Below are 16,269 nucleotides of genomic sequence, written 5' to 3'. Positions count from 1 at the left end.
GATATTTTGTGTCTGTACTCTCAAGTATTATTAATAAATTTTGTGTGAAGACTATTCAAGTACAAAAAGTACCCAGTAAAATGATATATTTTACAGATACTTCACTTGATATAATATCCTGAAAACATTATTCCTCTTTCAATATGCTTTTCATTCTATGTTTGACCTAATGTCTGCTTTGCTGTTTGAAACATTTTGCATGTTTTTCAAAGCTTATACTGTTAAGTTCTGTAGTTTTTTTTTTTTTTCACCTCTTCAATACCTTGAAAATGTTATCTCTGAAGTTTCTTTCATCTTAAGGGTAAGAATAAGTTACAGGAGAGCTAGATCAGATTAGTAAAGCAGTAAAAAAACATTCTCTTGCCTTTTCTCTTGCAAAATGGTTGACATTTAATAATAAAACAGCCCATTTTCTATTGCTACAACTGTAGACTTCTTTCCTCGCTCAGTGCTTGCAGAGCATTCTGAGAAAAATAAGGGAATAATCACTTACCAATATATACACTGGTGTCCAAAAGTTAAGCATAGTTGTTATTTATGTGAGTAATGTGAGAAATATACATCGAAATAGGGGGAAACGTGATATGCGAGTGCAACACGGTTACAAAATAAGGAAACTACTCAAAAAACGGTAATATTTACTTTTATCATCCCAAAAAATAGTTTAAATGAAAATTAGGCATATGAGGAGTTTACTCTTTGCACAAAAATTTTTCTTTAAAAGATGATGCTGAAGTTCAATAGTGTGTATGGCCACCTCTGACTGCCAGGCACGCTGCACAACGATTACTCATACTTTCTATGAGGTGGTGGATGAGTTGTGGGCTTAAACAGTTTCAAGCATGCTGGAGAGATGTTTTTAGCTCCGGAGCGGAGCTTGGCGGGGGCGAACGGGCTGCAAGTTGTCTCTCGAGCATATCCCAGACATGCTCGATAGGGTTCAGATCCGGGGAGTTCGCAGGCCACGTCATTCGCTGGATATTTTCTGATTCGAGGAAGTCATCGACCACAGCTGTTCAGTGACATGGCGCGTTATCGTCCATGAATATGAACTCAGGACCAACAGCACCTCGAAACAAGCGAACATAAGGCTCAAGAACCTCGTCTGTGTACCTTTGACCAGTGACTGAGCCTGTCTCAAAAATATGGAGTTCGGTGCGGCCATCCAACATAATGCCCGCCCACACCATTACTCCTGCTGACGCAACGTGATGTCATTCTCTTATGTTTTGCGGTTAGAAACGAGTCCTCTTTTCTCTCCTGATCGTTACTTGATGAGAATCACTCTGTAGAGTAAAGCGGGACTCATCACTGAATATCACATTAGCCCACTATCCCAGACTCCAATGCCGATGTTGCAAGCTCCAGTTTAAACGAGCGGGTTTATGCGCTGATGTGAGAGGAATGCAAACTGCTGGTCTTCTGGCATACAGACCGACATGATTGAGTATCCTGTAAACAGTTTGGCTCGAAATTGTTATTCCTGTGACGGCACTGAGCGCCGAACCCAGTTCTCTGGCACAGCTGTCCCTATGACGTCGTGCAAAAATTGCCTGAAAACGATCTTGGCTTGCGGTTCTGACTCTTGGTCGACCTGGTACTGGTCGGTGGGTAACATCTCCCGTATTTGAAAACCTCTGCCACAGTCTCGAGATTACACACTGAGGCACATTAAGAATACGAGACACTTCAGTTTACGATCGTCTAGATTTTAGCATTCCAACGATTCTTCCTTTCGCAAGCATGTCCAATTGGCCTCTTTGTGTCATTATTAGTTCTGTTTCACCAGATCCAATGTTTCTTGGTACAGCAATTGCATGAAACGCGGCTGAACTCTCAGAAGCGTGCGAGCTGTTTTATCCACATTCCGAAACGCGCACCTAATTCGCGCATGACACCATCGACTATACTATTTTGCATAAACATATTGTTTCTTCTTCAACCAATGAATCTCCATAAGTAACTTTATATACTTTTACGAAAATTTACAGATTTTTCTCGCATTTTATGAATTATGCTTAACTTTTGGACACCAGTGTACTATGAGGGCTGTTTTTTTTTCAACCCCCAATAGGTTATAAAAGAAAGGTGGTTGAACATAAAAAATAACTTTAATATCAAAAGTAATGTACAACAGAGGTTGCTTCTCTACATAATCACCTTGAGAATTGAGACATTTGTCATATCAGTGAACGAGCTTTGAAATACTCTCTTCAAAAAATGTTGCTGCTAATGATTTGAAGTGCCTTGGGATCCTTTCTTTGAGTCCATGGTCATTTTTGGAGCAATGTCCCCCCCCCCCAATCCTCAAGCTATTTCTTCCATTAACAGTTTTTTTATGTGAATCTTCAGTTTTCCTTTAGCACTTGGTCAACTTGTTGAGCAAGGTCCTCTGTGGTGACAGACTTGCCTCCTTGACTCTCTTCATCATGCACATAGTTTGAGCAATCTTTAAACTTTCGGCACCATTCAGGAACCACACTATCACTCATAAAGTTTTGTAGATACACTTGACTTATTCTTTGATCAATTTCTACTGCACTATTCTCTTCTGCTTACAAAAAAGGAATAATGCTTTGCAATTCACACTTGGTGTCAGACTCTGCAGTAACAGAGGATGTAGAAGAGAGATTTGCTGTGCACACCAGGTCACCTGCTGCATGCCTGGCCTTCATGGTGTATGATAGGAGGTTGAAAAGAAAGCAGCCCTTGTAGTTTCCTATGGAAGCCTAGCTTGAAAGAGCAGCACTATCGCATCTGATTATGTAGTTTTTTCCACCTTTTCATGTCTTTTTCATTCTTGAGTATACTTCAACGTAGTGTTAAATGTTTTATAACTGTTTCATACATTCCTTATTTCAAACTCACTGTTATTAGTTAATTAACAGAAAGAAAGCGATGTAATCATTTACTGATGTGCAAATCTTTATTAAGTTTATCCTGTGATAAAATTATTTATTTGAAAAATATTTTTGAATAAAGGTTCAGAAAGCAGTCTAGAAGTGTCTTATGATTTGCAGTGCCAGTCTGATGCTCTAAGATTGACTAAGCATGCTCGAGTGACGGGAATGGCGCTGTGCCCTGTGACTGAAATGAAAGCCGCTCTCCTTCTCAGTGATGGGAGAGTCTTATTTTTCAAAATTGATGCCCATCAACAGGTAAACGTTAGTGGAATCTTTCATGAACCGTTAACAGAAAAATCTCTTAACAAAGAAAACTGTTAACAACTTTTCTTAACAAAGAAAACTGTTCATTTAATTGTTATAAAAGTCACCAATTATTTAAAATGTATTTTCTCTAGTAAGTATAAGTATCTACTATATTAAAATTTGACTTCTAAAAAAAATGGCAATACCAACCTGTATGTATATCATTGTAACATCTTGAAATCAGTTGCAATTTGAGGTTTGAACCAGATATCAAAAGATTTGTAGTTTTTCAGCGGTCATGTTTGGCCAACTTGCATCTTTAAATGACTTAAATTAGCGGAGATATTAGTTTAATACATCGAATCTGGGTCGCATTCTCTTCCTTTCCCCTTGACATGACAGGACTCTTCATGATGTTGCAACACTGCTGGCACACTGTCAATAATTCCTTGGCTCAGCTTCAAACACAAGTGGGTTGATTCAATACTTGCCTGATTCGAGAAAAAGTGAATTAAGTAAGGAACGTTTTTTATACAAATGTTTAAATATTTTTCTTTCAAGGAAAGAAATTTAGGACACTTTTTTTTGATACAATGATTTTTCCTTTTTTTCTTTTGAAGGAATGCTATTTACCTCACAAAACTGCCAATCAAATTTCTTTCATTAATTTAAGCTGCCTCAAGCTCCTTCAATACCTCAGGGGAACAGAATTCTACACCAATCCGCCTATGGCAATTTGGGCAAGCCACTGTGGGCAGCGAGGCTAAGGCTGCCGATGCAGGAGGCTAATCTAACGGCATTGGTAGCTAGTCATCATATAAACCTTGTTTAGTGTGTATCATTTTGAAAACTTTAATGTGACATGTTAAAGATAGTAATACAGGGGTGCCCACCTGGGGGAGGGGTCATAATGCAGACTGTGCCATTGAAATTTTTAGAGGGGGTTGTTTTGAGGGGTATTTTCATTTGCGTGGGATTCTTTATGATATTTACAGGGTGCCCTTGCTTTTCGGGGGGTTACCCCTGAATTATATAGCAATGACAATGGTTATTTGGTTTTTCATTTGTAAAATAATACCCTGGTAATTGCTATTCTTATGTTATCTACTATTACATTTTGAAAAAGTAAAAAATTTTCATACTTCAGAATTTACACTAAACTGTGTAAGGTGTATCAAACTGTGAAACATTTTGTACTGTAGTAGTTTGTCATAAACAGAAAATTTTGTACATTTATAATTTGACAAAAAATAGTTCTTGATCCTCACTATCTCCCAAATGTATTTTTATTTACCTGTATATTAATGCAGACACAAGCTTTCACATTCTCTTGAGTTCACTTTTTGTTTGGCTTAAAGCAATCCATGTTATCAACTATATAACATTATCTTAATTTTTTGTCATTTGTAAAACTTCCAGACATTTATGAAAAATGTTATATAGTTCTCATGCTATTGGAAATCCCACTTCAGGCATAATTCTTTCCATAAATTATTCATCTTTGTGACTTTTGTATTTCTTGTATTTTAGAGGTTTCATGTCATTCATGCATATTTCACAGTAAAATCATTAACATATGCATTTGATAAATGTATTTCAATGCATTACAGAAAGAAGAGAAAACCTTTCTTCCTCTATATTTGGCAAAAGTTTTGGACCACACTCAGTTCCCTCAAAAATTGATTGAGAAAACCTGCTTTCAGCACCCAGTAAGCACTCTTTCTGATGCTCTAGGTCCTGCATTATATCCATCAGAGAAGCATGTCCAAAGAAAAGAGACAGGACTCAATATTTTCGTCACTGGTCTCTTAAGTGCACTTGCCTCTCCCCCTCACGTCATACGCATGTGTCCACCAGTTACTTTCCGAAATTGGAATGTCTACAAGCCTTACATGGCTATAGGTGAGCTAATATTCCTATTATACTGATAAATCCATTTCCTTGAAACGTGAATTATTTTTCAATTAAGAATATTTGCGAATACTAAATTTTATGTGACTATATGTTGTGAATTGAACTGCAAATCTTTTTACGTGAGAACAATTGCATTTAGTTTTAACCAATGGAATTGCAGATTGAAATTTTTCTCAAAATATGAGTGTTTTTTTTATCGCACCTTTTTATAAATAGGTTCTTTTTCTTTCTTAAGTTTGATTTCTTTCTTTTTTTGAATAAGTGGCTGTTTAAAATGTAATATAAACACCCTCTTACAAAGGAAAGGTATCACTTAAATCCAAGTTAGAAGTTTAATACCAATCTTTCTCCAAATCCTCTTTCTGCTTGTATGCGTTATAAGTACCAAAAATTAGCTCTAGCTTTTTAAAATGAGAGTCTATAAACGTTTCTCCCTGTTAATTTGAAAAGTTAAAAGATCCGACTTATAATTAAATGCTTCTGTTTCTCCACAGGAACATAGCTCAAACTTTTTAAAATGTTGCTTTTTCTGAAATGAATTATGCATTCTGAAGTTAATCTCTACTTTCCCTTTAATTCTCCCCACAAGTGCTCATTGTACCAGATTCTGCTATTAATTTTATGTATATTAAAAGTTACGTAAAATCTTTACATTCTGCAGCAATAAAAGTTATGCATATCTTATGCATGTATTTTAATTTTTTACTGTAATAATTTTGTGTTCTTTTTTAGACTGAGAAAAATATGAAAGCTCAACATATTTGTTTGTACTTTTTTTTAATAAAGGTAATGCAGGTGGCAGTATTCAGATAATAAATATGGCAACTGGTGTGATAACAAAGGAGTTTGCTCTTCATACTTCTCCTGTTAGGTATATCTCTTTATTCTAACAGCCTTAAATTAACGAAAGCTATTTTTCCCATGTATGCAGTGATTATTTATGTGATAGAATTTTACTTATCCTTTGGATCTTGTCAAAATTAATTTATGGCAATTTGTAGAATCATCCAATGCAAAATCGTTTTGAATTTAACCTTTTTTTACACAGGCGTTTAAAATGGTATGCATCCATTTCTATGTGTTTGTATAACTTATTGTACATATTTTCAACTCTATTCTTATTTTGAAACATAATTAGCAAGATCCAAAGAGAGTGATGAACAATCTCAATCCTCAACAGTGAAAGTTTCATCTAATGGAAGTTCACCAAGTATTATTATTAGGGTGATATTAAATTCTTTATTGCAAAGTCCAAGAAAGTGAAAAAATGGCCAAAATTAAAAACTTAGTAGAATTAGTGTCAAAGTAGAATTAAAACACTAATAGAATTGAACTTGTTCTTTGCAAATAAAACATTAACAAGTATCCATTTCTCCCATTTTTTTATTCTTTTCGGGTTTTTTTTTTTTTTAAATTAAACTTAATTTTCTTCCTTAAAATAGTTACTCACAGCCCTAATAGATGGCGTTGCTACCGGTTAGTTAATCACGTGACAGCTAATGATCACTTGCTCCAATCAACTGCTTAGAATGGTAACGGATGCGGTAACCGGTTCATCATAGAACGCTGCGGTTAGTAACCGGTTACTTACTGGTCGACCGGAGAGGCTCGTCGAACGCAAGGTGAGCGGCAAACATCCGATGGGTGCGTTCAGAGTTTCCACTGAAATGCTGCCGGAGATGGTGTTTTGGTTAACTCTATGTTCGTTTTTCCACTTCTATCTCAAGCATGCGCCATTGCCGTTTTCGCGGTATCGTTCAGTTTTCAGACGCATGCTAACTGCGCCGCGTGTTTTCATCTTGCTACTTGATCTACAGCGTGCGTTGTAGTTTAACATTCATCTTTAGCGATGTCTGAAAAAAAGAAATATCTACAAACTTATGAGAGCGATTATACGAGTGAATTCTCTTTCATAAAAAAAATCAAATAAATACTTGTTATAACAGTGTTTTTTACTTATTATAGCATCGTTTAAAATCTCCCTTTTTCTCCCTTAAAGCTTTGACTGGATCTCCCGTTTTTTCTTTTCATAAGGTTGGCAAGTCTGTACTTCATTCTATATTAAAGGTGTTTCACTTTTAGTGTTAAATTAGCTCTTAATAGTTTTTTGTGTCCCATCTTTGAGTGAAACTTTCACTACTGAGGCATACCAATTTCATCACTCTGAATTTATCAAATTTATATGATATTATATTCATTTGGATACCTGGCTTCATGGTTTTGCTGCTTTGCCCCAACTTCACATCATTTTTTCCCCTGTAATATGTTTCCTTACTTTTGGTTAAGGATGTAAAGAAAAGACTCATTCTTAACGATGTATTGTATCTATTAGAAAATATTTTATGGGTTGGGGGTTAAACATGTCAAATCATTGAGGCATGCAACCCGACCATATCGAATTTTCCCTGAGACTTTTAGAAATCATCCTTTTTTGTACTTACCAGCAGTGCTTAAAAATGCTCTATGGAAATTGTTCTTGGAAAATTCAAATTCTTTGGTAATTGTATAATAGCTCATTTCAAAGAGAATTACATGTATTTTAATGGAATGAATAACATTTTGAAAAAAAAAAGTTCTTTTGCAAAACTTTAAAGATTTAAAAAAATTTTGAAAAAAAAAAAGATTTTGCATTCAAAATTTTTAGAGTTGGACTATGAAGTTAGGGTGATCAAAGCATGCAAACATCCATTTCGTGAAAAAAACTCAAAGCAGAATTTAAATTTTAGTGAAAGTTTGATTATTTATGAAACAAGCTAGGCTGATCATTTAGGAGGGTTAAGGTCCCCTTTAGGTTTGAAAAATTAATGCTTTTACACATAAAAAGGCAAGGTTTTAGTTGTTTTCCTATAAAATTTGCCTTGAGTGTACTCCCTTTGTCCCTCCCCCTGGAAAAATTCTAAATGACATGTGTAAAACAAGTTTTATGTAACCTTTATTTCCTTCAAAGTTGAAATAGAATTTAAAATATTTGAACTTGACCATAATCAGGAATTATCCCGAGATTTGGATATTTCTTGATCACAGTGGGTGTTTTTTTTTTCTTTTTTTAGATGATGCAGTTTTTAAATGGCTATACAACAGTAACTTATAAATAATACATCAGATAAAATTAACAAACTCAAAAGACTTAGTCAGCAAACAAGATGATTTTTTTGAAAAAAGAAAAACACTTTAAAATCTACAAATATCTTGATTTTTGGAGAATCCTGTTCAATAACCTTATGTTTATTTTTTTCTATATTTCTTCGTAATTACTGACCTGTGCAAAGCATTTTCACTCTGCTAAATGAATTCAAAACCCATTTTTTAAAAACTGTTTTTACACAAACAATAGCAAAAATGTGACTTGTTTATTTTTGGCTGATAGCATTGGAAAAATCTTTAAAATGGTGTCTTACTTTTAAAGTTTGATGATATATTAAAAGAAATTAAATAGGAAGCCCACCAAATGCACCTTTGAGTAATAATAAATAGGTCGTTCCATTTTGACCTGCAAGACCTTTATTTTTGCAACCGTTAGCCGTTTTTTATGATAAAACATCAGAAGTTAATATTTATCAAAACTATGAATAATAAACTTTCTAGTAAAGTTATCTAGCATACAAGACTTCTGATTTTCTGCTCTGAAACAAGTAGTGTGCTGTTTGTTACGTGCTTTAAAACAGTATCAAGAGAAGAAGAAAAAAAAAAAAAAAAAAAAACTGCAAGGTGTTATAACCTGCATTGAAAAAAATAGGAAGTTTATATGAAAAATTAAGATTATAAGTAGATTTGTAATGTAAAATAATTATAACCTGAACTTGACTAAAACTTTAGGAAAATAGTCCACTTTTCCTTTTTGAATTTATGAATTTTTATCATTGGATGAAAACTTGGATTGTATGTAAAATTGACTGAAAAGCACTGATATGAATTAAATCTTCTGAACTGAAACAATGATACAGTGTTTCAGTTAAATAATGATACATTGTTTCAGTTCAGAAACAATGATACTTCTCTGCCATCTGTTGAACATATCATTTTCCATCTGTATGTATTCTAGAAAATGTTTTTTTAACATCTACCAATACTTCCTTTATATCATTTATAATGATTAAATGATAGATTCCCATACAGTTTCCTTTATGAAATTTTTAGAACAATGGTAGTAAACTTTTCAAACAGTCAGTATTTTGCTTGATTATCTTTTTTATTTCTTAGGGGTATAGAGTGGATAGGATTAACTTCTTTCCTCTCATATGCACATCCAAATACAGGAAGTAGCCTCGGACAGGTGCGAAACGAACTCCTCCTCACTGATCTACAGTCAGGAAGAACCAACATCTTAAGAGCAGATAGGACAGAAGAATCACCCATTGATATGATTCGTGTCTCTTACCTTAGGCATGAAATTTTTTCTATTTTAACAATCCTACTTTAACAATCAAACTACTTAAAAAGACCTTACTGTTCTCTCTCAATATATATATATATATATATATATATATATATATATATATATATATATATATATATATATATATATATACACATGCACACAGTAAAACTCGTGTATAACAAGCCCTGATTTAATGAAAATCTGGATTTAACAAGGAAGTCAGAAATATTTGGTTCGTACAATGTTAAATGTATGGGAGCAAAACTCGCTTGTAACGAGCAGACCCCAACTTAAAGTGTGCAATATTCTTGTGGTTCATAAATTTTCTATTAACTTCCTACCCAGCTTATCCTTTTTGGGGAAAAATTCCTTTCACATTTCGAACTAAATCTAAAGTTATAGATGAATCATAAATCCTGAGAACAAGTGATGATAGCACTTTTTTCAAAATATTTGGTAGAGAAGCGTTTGAAAATTATATATTTATTGAAGGATACTCAAACTCAAATTCAAGCTAATACATATGAAAAAATAAATAAAAGAAAAGGACGATGTAACAAATGTGACCCTCTACAAACTTGATGGCTTTTGATGAGCAAAGAAACTTCCAACTTTTTTTGAATCCATGGGTTTAAATGACAATGTTTCTTACGCCATGAGCATTCCTCGAAAAACAGTAGCACAAGAAAAAGACAATAAGACAGCTGAAAGTAAATTAAAAAACTTTCATACTGTAGAGAAATACAAAAGCAAAAAAGGAAAACTGTGACTGATTTTTTCCGCAAACCCGTATTTTACGAGCACTCAGTTATTACAAACAATTTTTGCGGTCCTTTTGTGCTTGCTATAAGTGAGTTGTACTGTATATACACTCAGCAGTACCTCCAAATAGCAGACAGTCATGGAACCAAATGTTTTGTCTGTTATTGCTAGGTGTCCGAGAGAGAGGATTACTTTTGCTTTTCAAACTTATATATAATAAAATATGAAATTAATTATTAATAAACTATGAAAACTAGAACAATAATGAAAATAGTACTATTACCAATATGCTCTAACAGACTTATCAGAAGTGTATTATTTACAATCACTTCATTTTCAAAGTGTAATGCGAAAAACTTATGCGGGAAAATTGAACTGCATATATATATCCCAAACTAAAAAGACATTTGTTTTTAACAAACTTTGTAGAAGAGAGCTCTAGTACAGTTAGATGAAGAAAATGTAGTACAAATACTATTTTTTTTACTTTGGCTGTGTTAAGGGTAATTTTTGAGAAATTTATTTTTATTGAATCTTAATGCCAATTCAAAGCTTTTATTTATGAAATTACTGATGGCAAAAATTATCTTTTGTCTCAAAAATTTGAGCCGACTTTTTTTTTTTTTAAATTTTGAGTAATATATAAAAAGTTCTATTTTCAAAAATTGAAATGCAGTTTCTTGTAGACTTAATAACATTGACAAAAGTTGGCTATTGTTTGATTAAATCAAAATAAAGTGTATTCAAAGTATGAGAGTGCTGTGAATGATTGTTTTTTTTTTTTTTGATGTAAATGATTATTGATATGATTCTTTATTTTCTCAATAAAGTTTTTAAATTGCCGTTAAATTCATTTTTGTTTATGACAACAATTAAAAAAGATAATTTTGACTTCATTTACTCAGACAGTACATGGTCATTGTCCTGAAAGAAGATCCTTTTGAAATCTGGGATTTGAAGCAGCTCACACTCTTGCGAGTCATGCCAAAGAATTATCCAATCGTTACTGCATTGGTGAGTGTGTACAAATTTATTATTGTCTTCACTTTTATTCGTTTTTTTTTTGTGCATATTTGTTAAACTCTTTCGTATGAAAATTTATTTTGTTTGATACACAAATGATAGTGCTGTGTAAAAATGAAGCTGTGGATTTCTATTGAAAATAGAGCCTATCCTGTAAGCTACTCTACCTTAATCTTTTTACATCATTATGATGTTGCGTCTGATTTCAGGATTCAGACTCCTTCGCCAATTGTGCAGAATAGCTTCAAATGAAAAAAATCTGCTACAGAAGTGTAATGTTGGCAGTTTTTACACTAAAATTAAATATTATGCCTTTGTTATAGTATGCTTTTGTTTTAAAGATTGCATAACTGCCAGCTTTTGCACATTAGGTGTAAAATTTATGCATTATGTCAGTTATTACACCTCTCTGTACCAGGCAGAATTTTGATGTTGTTGTTGTGTTGTTTCTATTCCTCTGGTTGTCTGATGGAGTCGGACAAGAGCCAGTAAATCATTGACCCTTAAGAAATCATGGACAAGAAGAGAGGAGGCATATAAGTTTTCTTTGGTAAGACCCAATTAGTTCAGGATATGTTCGGCTGCAGCCAGCCAAACCCTGCACTTGGAGCAGACCGCAAAAGTTTTTCTGCCCTCAAAGACCAAAAGACTCTTTGTATGTCCACTCGCTAATCTAAAAATTGCTAATTTAGATGCTCTATCGCGGTTCAGGTCAAAAGAAGAGTCTGGTACCCTGGCCACATACCAGCCATGTTATTGAGGGATCTTCCACTCCTTTGATATATGAGAATTAATTTAGGACAGATGCTCTGAGTTGGTAAGGGCAGAGGAGGCTACAGCCCTCCTTGGCTAAGCGATACGCTTGCTTGGTTCCAAATACATCTATGTGGGATGGTATCCACTGAAAATGAGCATCGTGAAGCTTTAATATAAGTTGGAGGTTATGAAGGATGGAGATGCTTGTTTTGTCTCCAACATGGGTCCAACTGTATAGATGTTGAAGGGAGCTGAAACTGTCCAATAGGATCCAGAGTTCCCCAAAGTCGCTTTCGTTAATGATTGCTTCAAGGCCCAGATTAGTTGCAGTAAGTTCACTTTTAAAGACTGGAGAAATCTGGGTTGCAGGAGCTAATGAAAAAGTTATGCCCTGATTTTTCAATGTAGACCCCACTACCTGCACGATCGTCTAGTCCACTGCCATCTGTGTAAATTTTAATGACATCGCAGGGGATCTCATTTATAACTTCCAATGCTAGGTGACTAAGATGAGCCAGAATGAGATCTTGCTTTGTGATTGGAGCAGACAAGCTTAAGTGATAAAGGACTCTAAGAATTTTTGATATATTCTGAAACCCGTTTGCATCAACTTCTGTACTGTTCAATCATTTTTTGTCCACTATGCTGTTTTGTCGTTGAGATTATAGTAATTTTTTTTTTGAGCAATCACGATTGCTTATTGTTCGCACTTCACTGTTTTTGGCATGCTATCATTTTATTTTTCCACCGCCACCCTTCGCACCATCACCGTTGACCGGCTCCTCACAATGCTGCTCCTATAGCGAAAGCCGTCTCCAGGTTGCATCCATGTCCTACACACACGGGCATACATACACAACTACATACACACACGCACGCACGCATACACACACACATACACCTACACACACATTCATGCCTGCACACAGATACAAACACATATGCCTACACACATACACATACCCCCTACACACAAACACACATACCCCACACACAAACACACACGCCTACATACACACACTCGTGATTGCGAAAAACATAATTTGAATTCAAGATGTCAAAATTCAAATTAATTTTTATATTTATTTTCAATCTTTATTATAGTGTCTTTTCCATGGAGGACTAACACATGCATTTTTTTTTCACCCCCATCCAAAAATTATAATGCGATTGCATCTGAGTTAATTCAAGCAAGCACCTCTCATAAAAATTGCTTATTTTTTACTAAACTTGCCAAAAATAGGATTTATGAAAATTTTAAGCAGTGGTCGGTAGAACTACATTTTTTTTGTAGCTAACTACAATAACTTTATTACAAATGTAGTTAACTACAAATACCTTTCTTGAAAAGTAGCAACTGCAAACTACTTCTGAAATGTAGTCACTACTTTGCTACTTAAAAAAAAAAAAATAAATAAAAAACATTCACACACCTTGTTTGAGTATTGAGCAAAAAAAAGGTTTAGATTAGTAAATTAGCTCATTTAAAAATGGAATGTTACTTAGAATGATCTATTCTTTCTTTTTTTTGAGTCGATTTGTCACTCCAAACCACTTTCTACAATTTTTACAAATATTCGCTGCAAGAAATGAAAAGTTAAAGAATCTTAACTTAAATTTTTTTATTCTTTCTTGCCTGCATATATTTATAATTCAAGAAGTTACACTCGGCTACTTGACAATGTAAGTTGAAGCAGTCATTTATTGATTTAAACATTACATAGACTTCAAAAACTAATTTGGTGATAAAAAGCATCTTATAAACAGAAGAGAAAAACCTTTAGTATTTATTTTATATGAACTTATAATTTGTAGGAAGTAATTAATTTTAAGATTCAAGCTACGGGTTCAGACCTGGACACCATTTCCTTTCTTATGCCACTGATAAAATGAGATTAAAACTTTTTTCAATCCTACCTAATAATTTCAAAAATTTACAAGTAACTAACAATCACTTTTATTATGTTAATGTATCAACCTTCAATCAATAAAAAAAGGAAAAATAAAGAAATGTGAAAAATATCCCTAAAGCTACTTATTTGGCAATTATAGCTTATTCTTTTCTTTCTAAGCCACTCTCGATTCAATACAAATATTGGTAAAATGTAAAAATTACAATGCCAAACGAACTAAGAACATCAAACAGATAGAAGGTATGGCGTCAAAATGATATGTCTGAGGTCAGATCATATTTTTATAAGTCTTATTTCTCATTGCTTTCACTGATTTACTGGGTGAAGAGACACCAGTCAAATTCATTTGAAATTTGTTTCTTTTTTAAAACTTTACTATGCAGTGCATGATAAACTTTCAACAAGATTTGGAAATCTGATCTTGTGGAATTGTGTTGCATTTGCATATTTCAGTCTTATTCTTTGTGTTCCACAGTGATCAGGGTCACAAATACTGGGCACCAAGTCAGCTGGTTAGCTAAAAATAATCTCTTCATGACTAGTTTTTAGAAAGATAGGGCAAAAAATCCATTATCAATACAATTTTTAATATGAGGTAGCATTTATCTGTAAATAAAAACTTTGTTTCTGTGCTTCATACAAAAAAGAAAAGTTATTTACAAGAAGTATTATAGTTTTCATTAGTGCCCAGCTGCTAAATTGCCTTTGGAGACGACAGCTGTCTAGCATTCTTTCATTTATCATGTTCTAATCATATTCTATGAGTTTCATATGTAGAGAAAATATTGGCCAATTTACTTGAAAGATTCTTTTGTGGAAAAGAATATGTTCCAGTTGTACTACTGGATGTGGTCATATTTTTGAGGTATTGTTATCCACTGTTATAAAATATGTCCTTGTCTCAAAGCAACAGTTAGATATCTCAGCCCTAAAACAACAGTAAGAAGGGACAATGTAATGATTATTGTCAGTTATTTTTAATTTTGAAAACATAAGAAATACTGTTGTTAACTTTTCATTCTTTATTTAAAATACGTCTCTTTCATGTCACACAAAATTTGTCTCTCTATAAACATCACAGTTTTCATTTATCACTTCTCTTTTTTTTTTTTTTTTTCATTTTCATTGAAAAAGATGTTATTGTATGGCTATCTCCTGCCAAACTCGCAATATTCTCTAATTGTTTTTGAGATGTTTTAATACTTAGAATATTATTCAACATTGTGCTACTAATGTAACAAAGTGCTTGGGAACATAAGCTGACATAACCAAGATGTAGAATATTGGTAATTGCTATGCTTTAATCCATTTCAAAATTTAGTAGTTACGTCATGAGTTTGAGAGCAGTGAGGATATGATTTTACCTTTCACGTTTGACAATAAGATATTATAAGGATAACTTTATAATTTATGTGTAACACTCAGTCTGCATTATTTTGGGATGCTACTAACAAGACTGAATCCTTATGTAAGAGGTATTACTCATTGAGAAACAAAGTGTTACAGGTGACAGAAGAAATATTTTGAGTAAAACATTGGCATGGTTGGAATCATACAATGAGCCTTAATATAACTTAACTTAATTTTCTTAATCACCCTGGATAGCCGCACTTGTTGGGACTACTGTTAGCATTGCTGGCCACGAAACAAATGGGTGTTTTTCATGTTTTTTGCACTAGTTATCTCCAATTGTTCCATTTTGTTGTTTACACCTCTTTGCTTCCAATTTGTGATCATGTAATTAAACTAAAATTTGTGACTCTTTTTAGGAATGGTCTCCTAGTCACAAGAAAAGTCAATCTTCCCTGGAACTGTCATTTGAGAAAAATAAGGAATCATCCTCAGAATTTTCTATGGAACGAGATGTGTAAGAATGCATTTTGAAATATTTGTGTGTGCTTATTCTTTATTATTTTGTCCAAAAAATTTATATATTTTTTCTTTTGTGAAGTATTACATGCATTTAAGATCTGTTCTGAAACTAAATAGACATTGATCAATTTATTTTTGATTAATGGCTCTCTCATCTTTTAAATATTTGTTGTTTTTCCATTTTCCTATCATATTTTCAAAAAAAGTAGTTCTGAAAATGATTGCTTTTCTTAGTTTTTCATCCCCCCCCCCCCCTTTTGGAATTAAAAAAGAAGACAAACCTTGTGTTAAACACCCAATATTTTTTGCTAATTAACAGGAAATGAAAAAAAATAACACCCCTAGTATTTTATTCTTTTTAAAATTTATTTATTTACATTCTGTAATAGATTTTGCACTATGACTTATTTGTAAGAAGTGGAGGAAAATGTTAATATCAGCGCATTATATCATTAGGAGAATGTTTTACGTCCAATATTTAAAGCAAAAATTTCATTTCTTT

The 16,269-nt window shown here is 33.3% G+C and overlaps 1 protein-coding gene across 1 annotated transcript in view; it reads left to right on the top strand.

Annotated features, from left to right (window-relative positions):
* LOC129231214 (WD repeat-containing protein 11-like) overlaps positions 1 to 16,269 on the top strand; it is an 84,637-nt gene that overhangs the window by 30,578 nt on the left and 37,790 nt on the right. The window contains exons 9-14 of the mRNA XM_054865470.1: positions 2,983 to 3,158; positions 4,760 to 5,051; positions 5,850 to 5,934; positions 9,264 to 9,446; positions 11,109 to 11,217; positions 15,665 to 15,762. Of these exons, the coding sequence (XP_054721445.1) occupies positions 2,983 to 3,158; positions 4,760 to 5,051; positions 5,850 to 5,934; positions 9,264 to 9,446; positions 11,109 to 11,217; positions 15,665 to 15,762 (943 nt within the window). The remainder of the gene's footprint in view (positions 1 to 2,982; positions 3,159 to 4,759; positions 5,052 to 5,849; positions 5,935 to 9,263; positions 9,447 to 11,108; positions 11,218 to 15,664; positions 15,763 to 16,269) is intronic.

The sequence above is a fragment of the Uloborus diversus genome, chromosome 10 (genome assembly GCF_026930045.1).
Source record: "Uloborus diversus isolate 005 chromosome 10, Udiv.v.3.1, whole genome shotgun sequence".
Taxonomy (NCBI): Eukaryota; Metazoa; Arthropoda; class Arachnida; order Araneae; family Uloboridae; genus Uloborus; species Uloborus diversus.
This window is presented reverse-complemented; position numbering and strand designations above follow the sequence as displayed.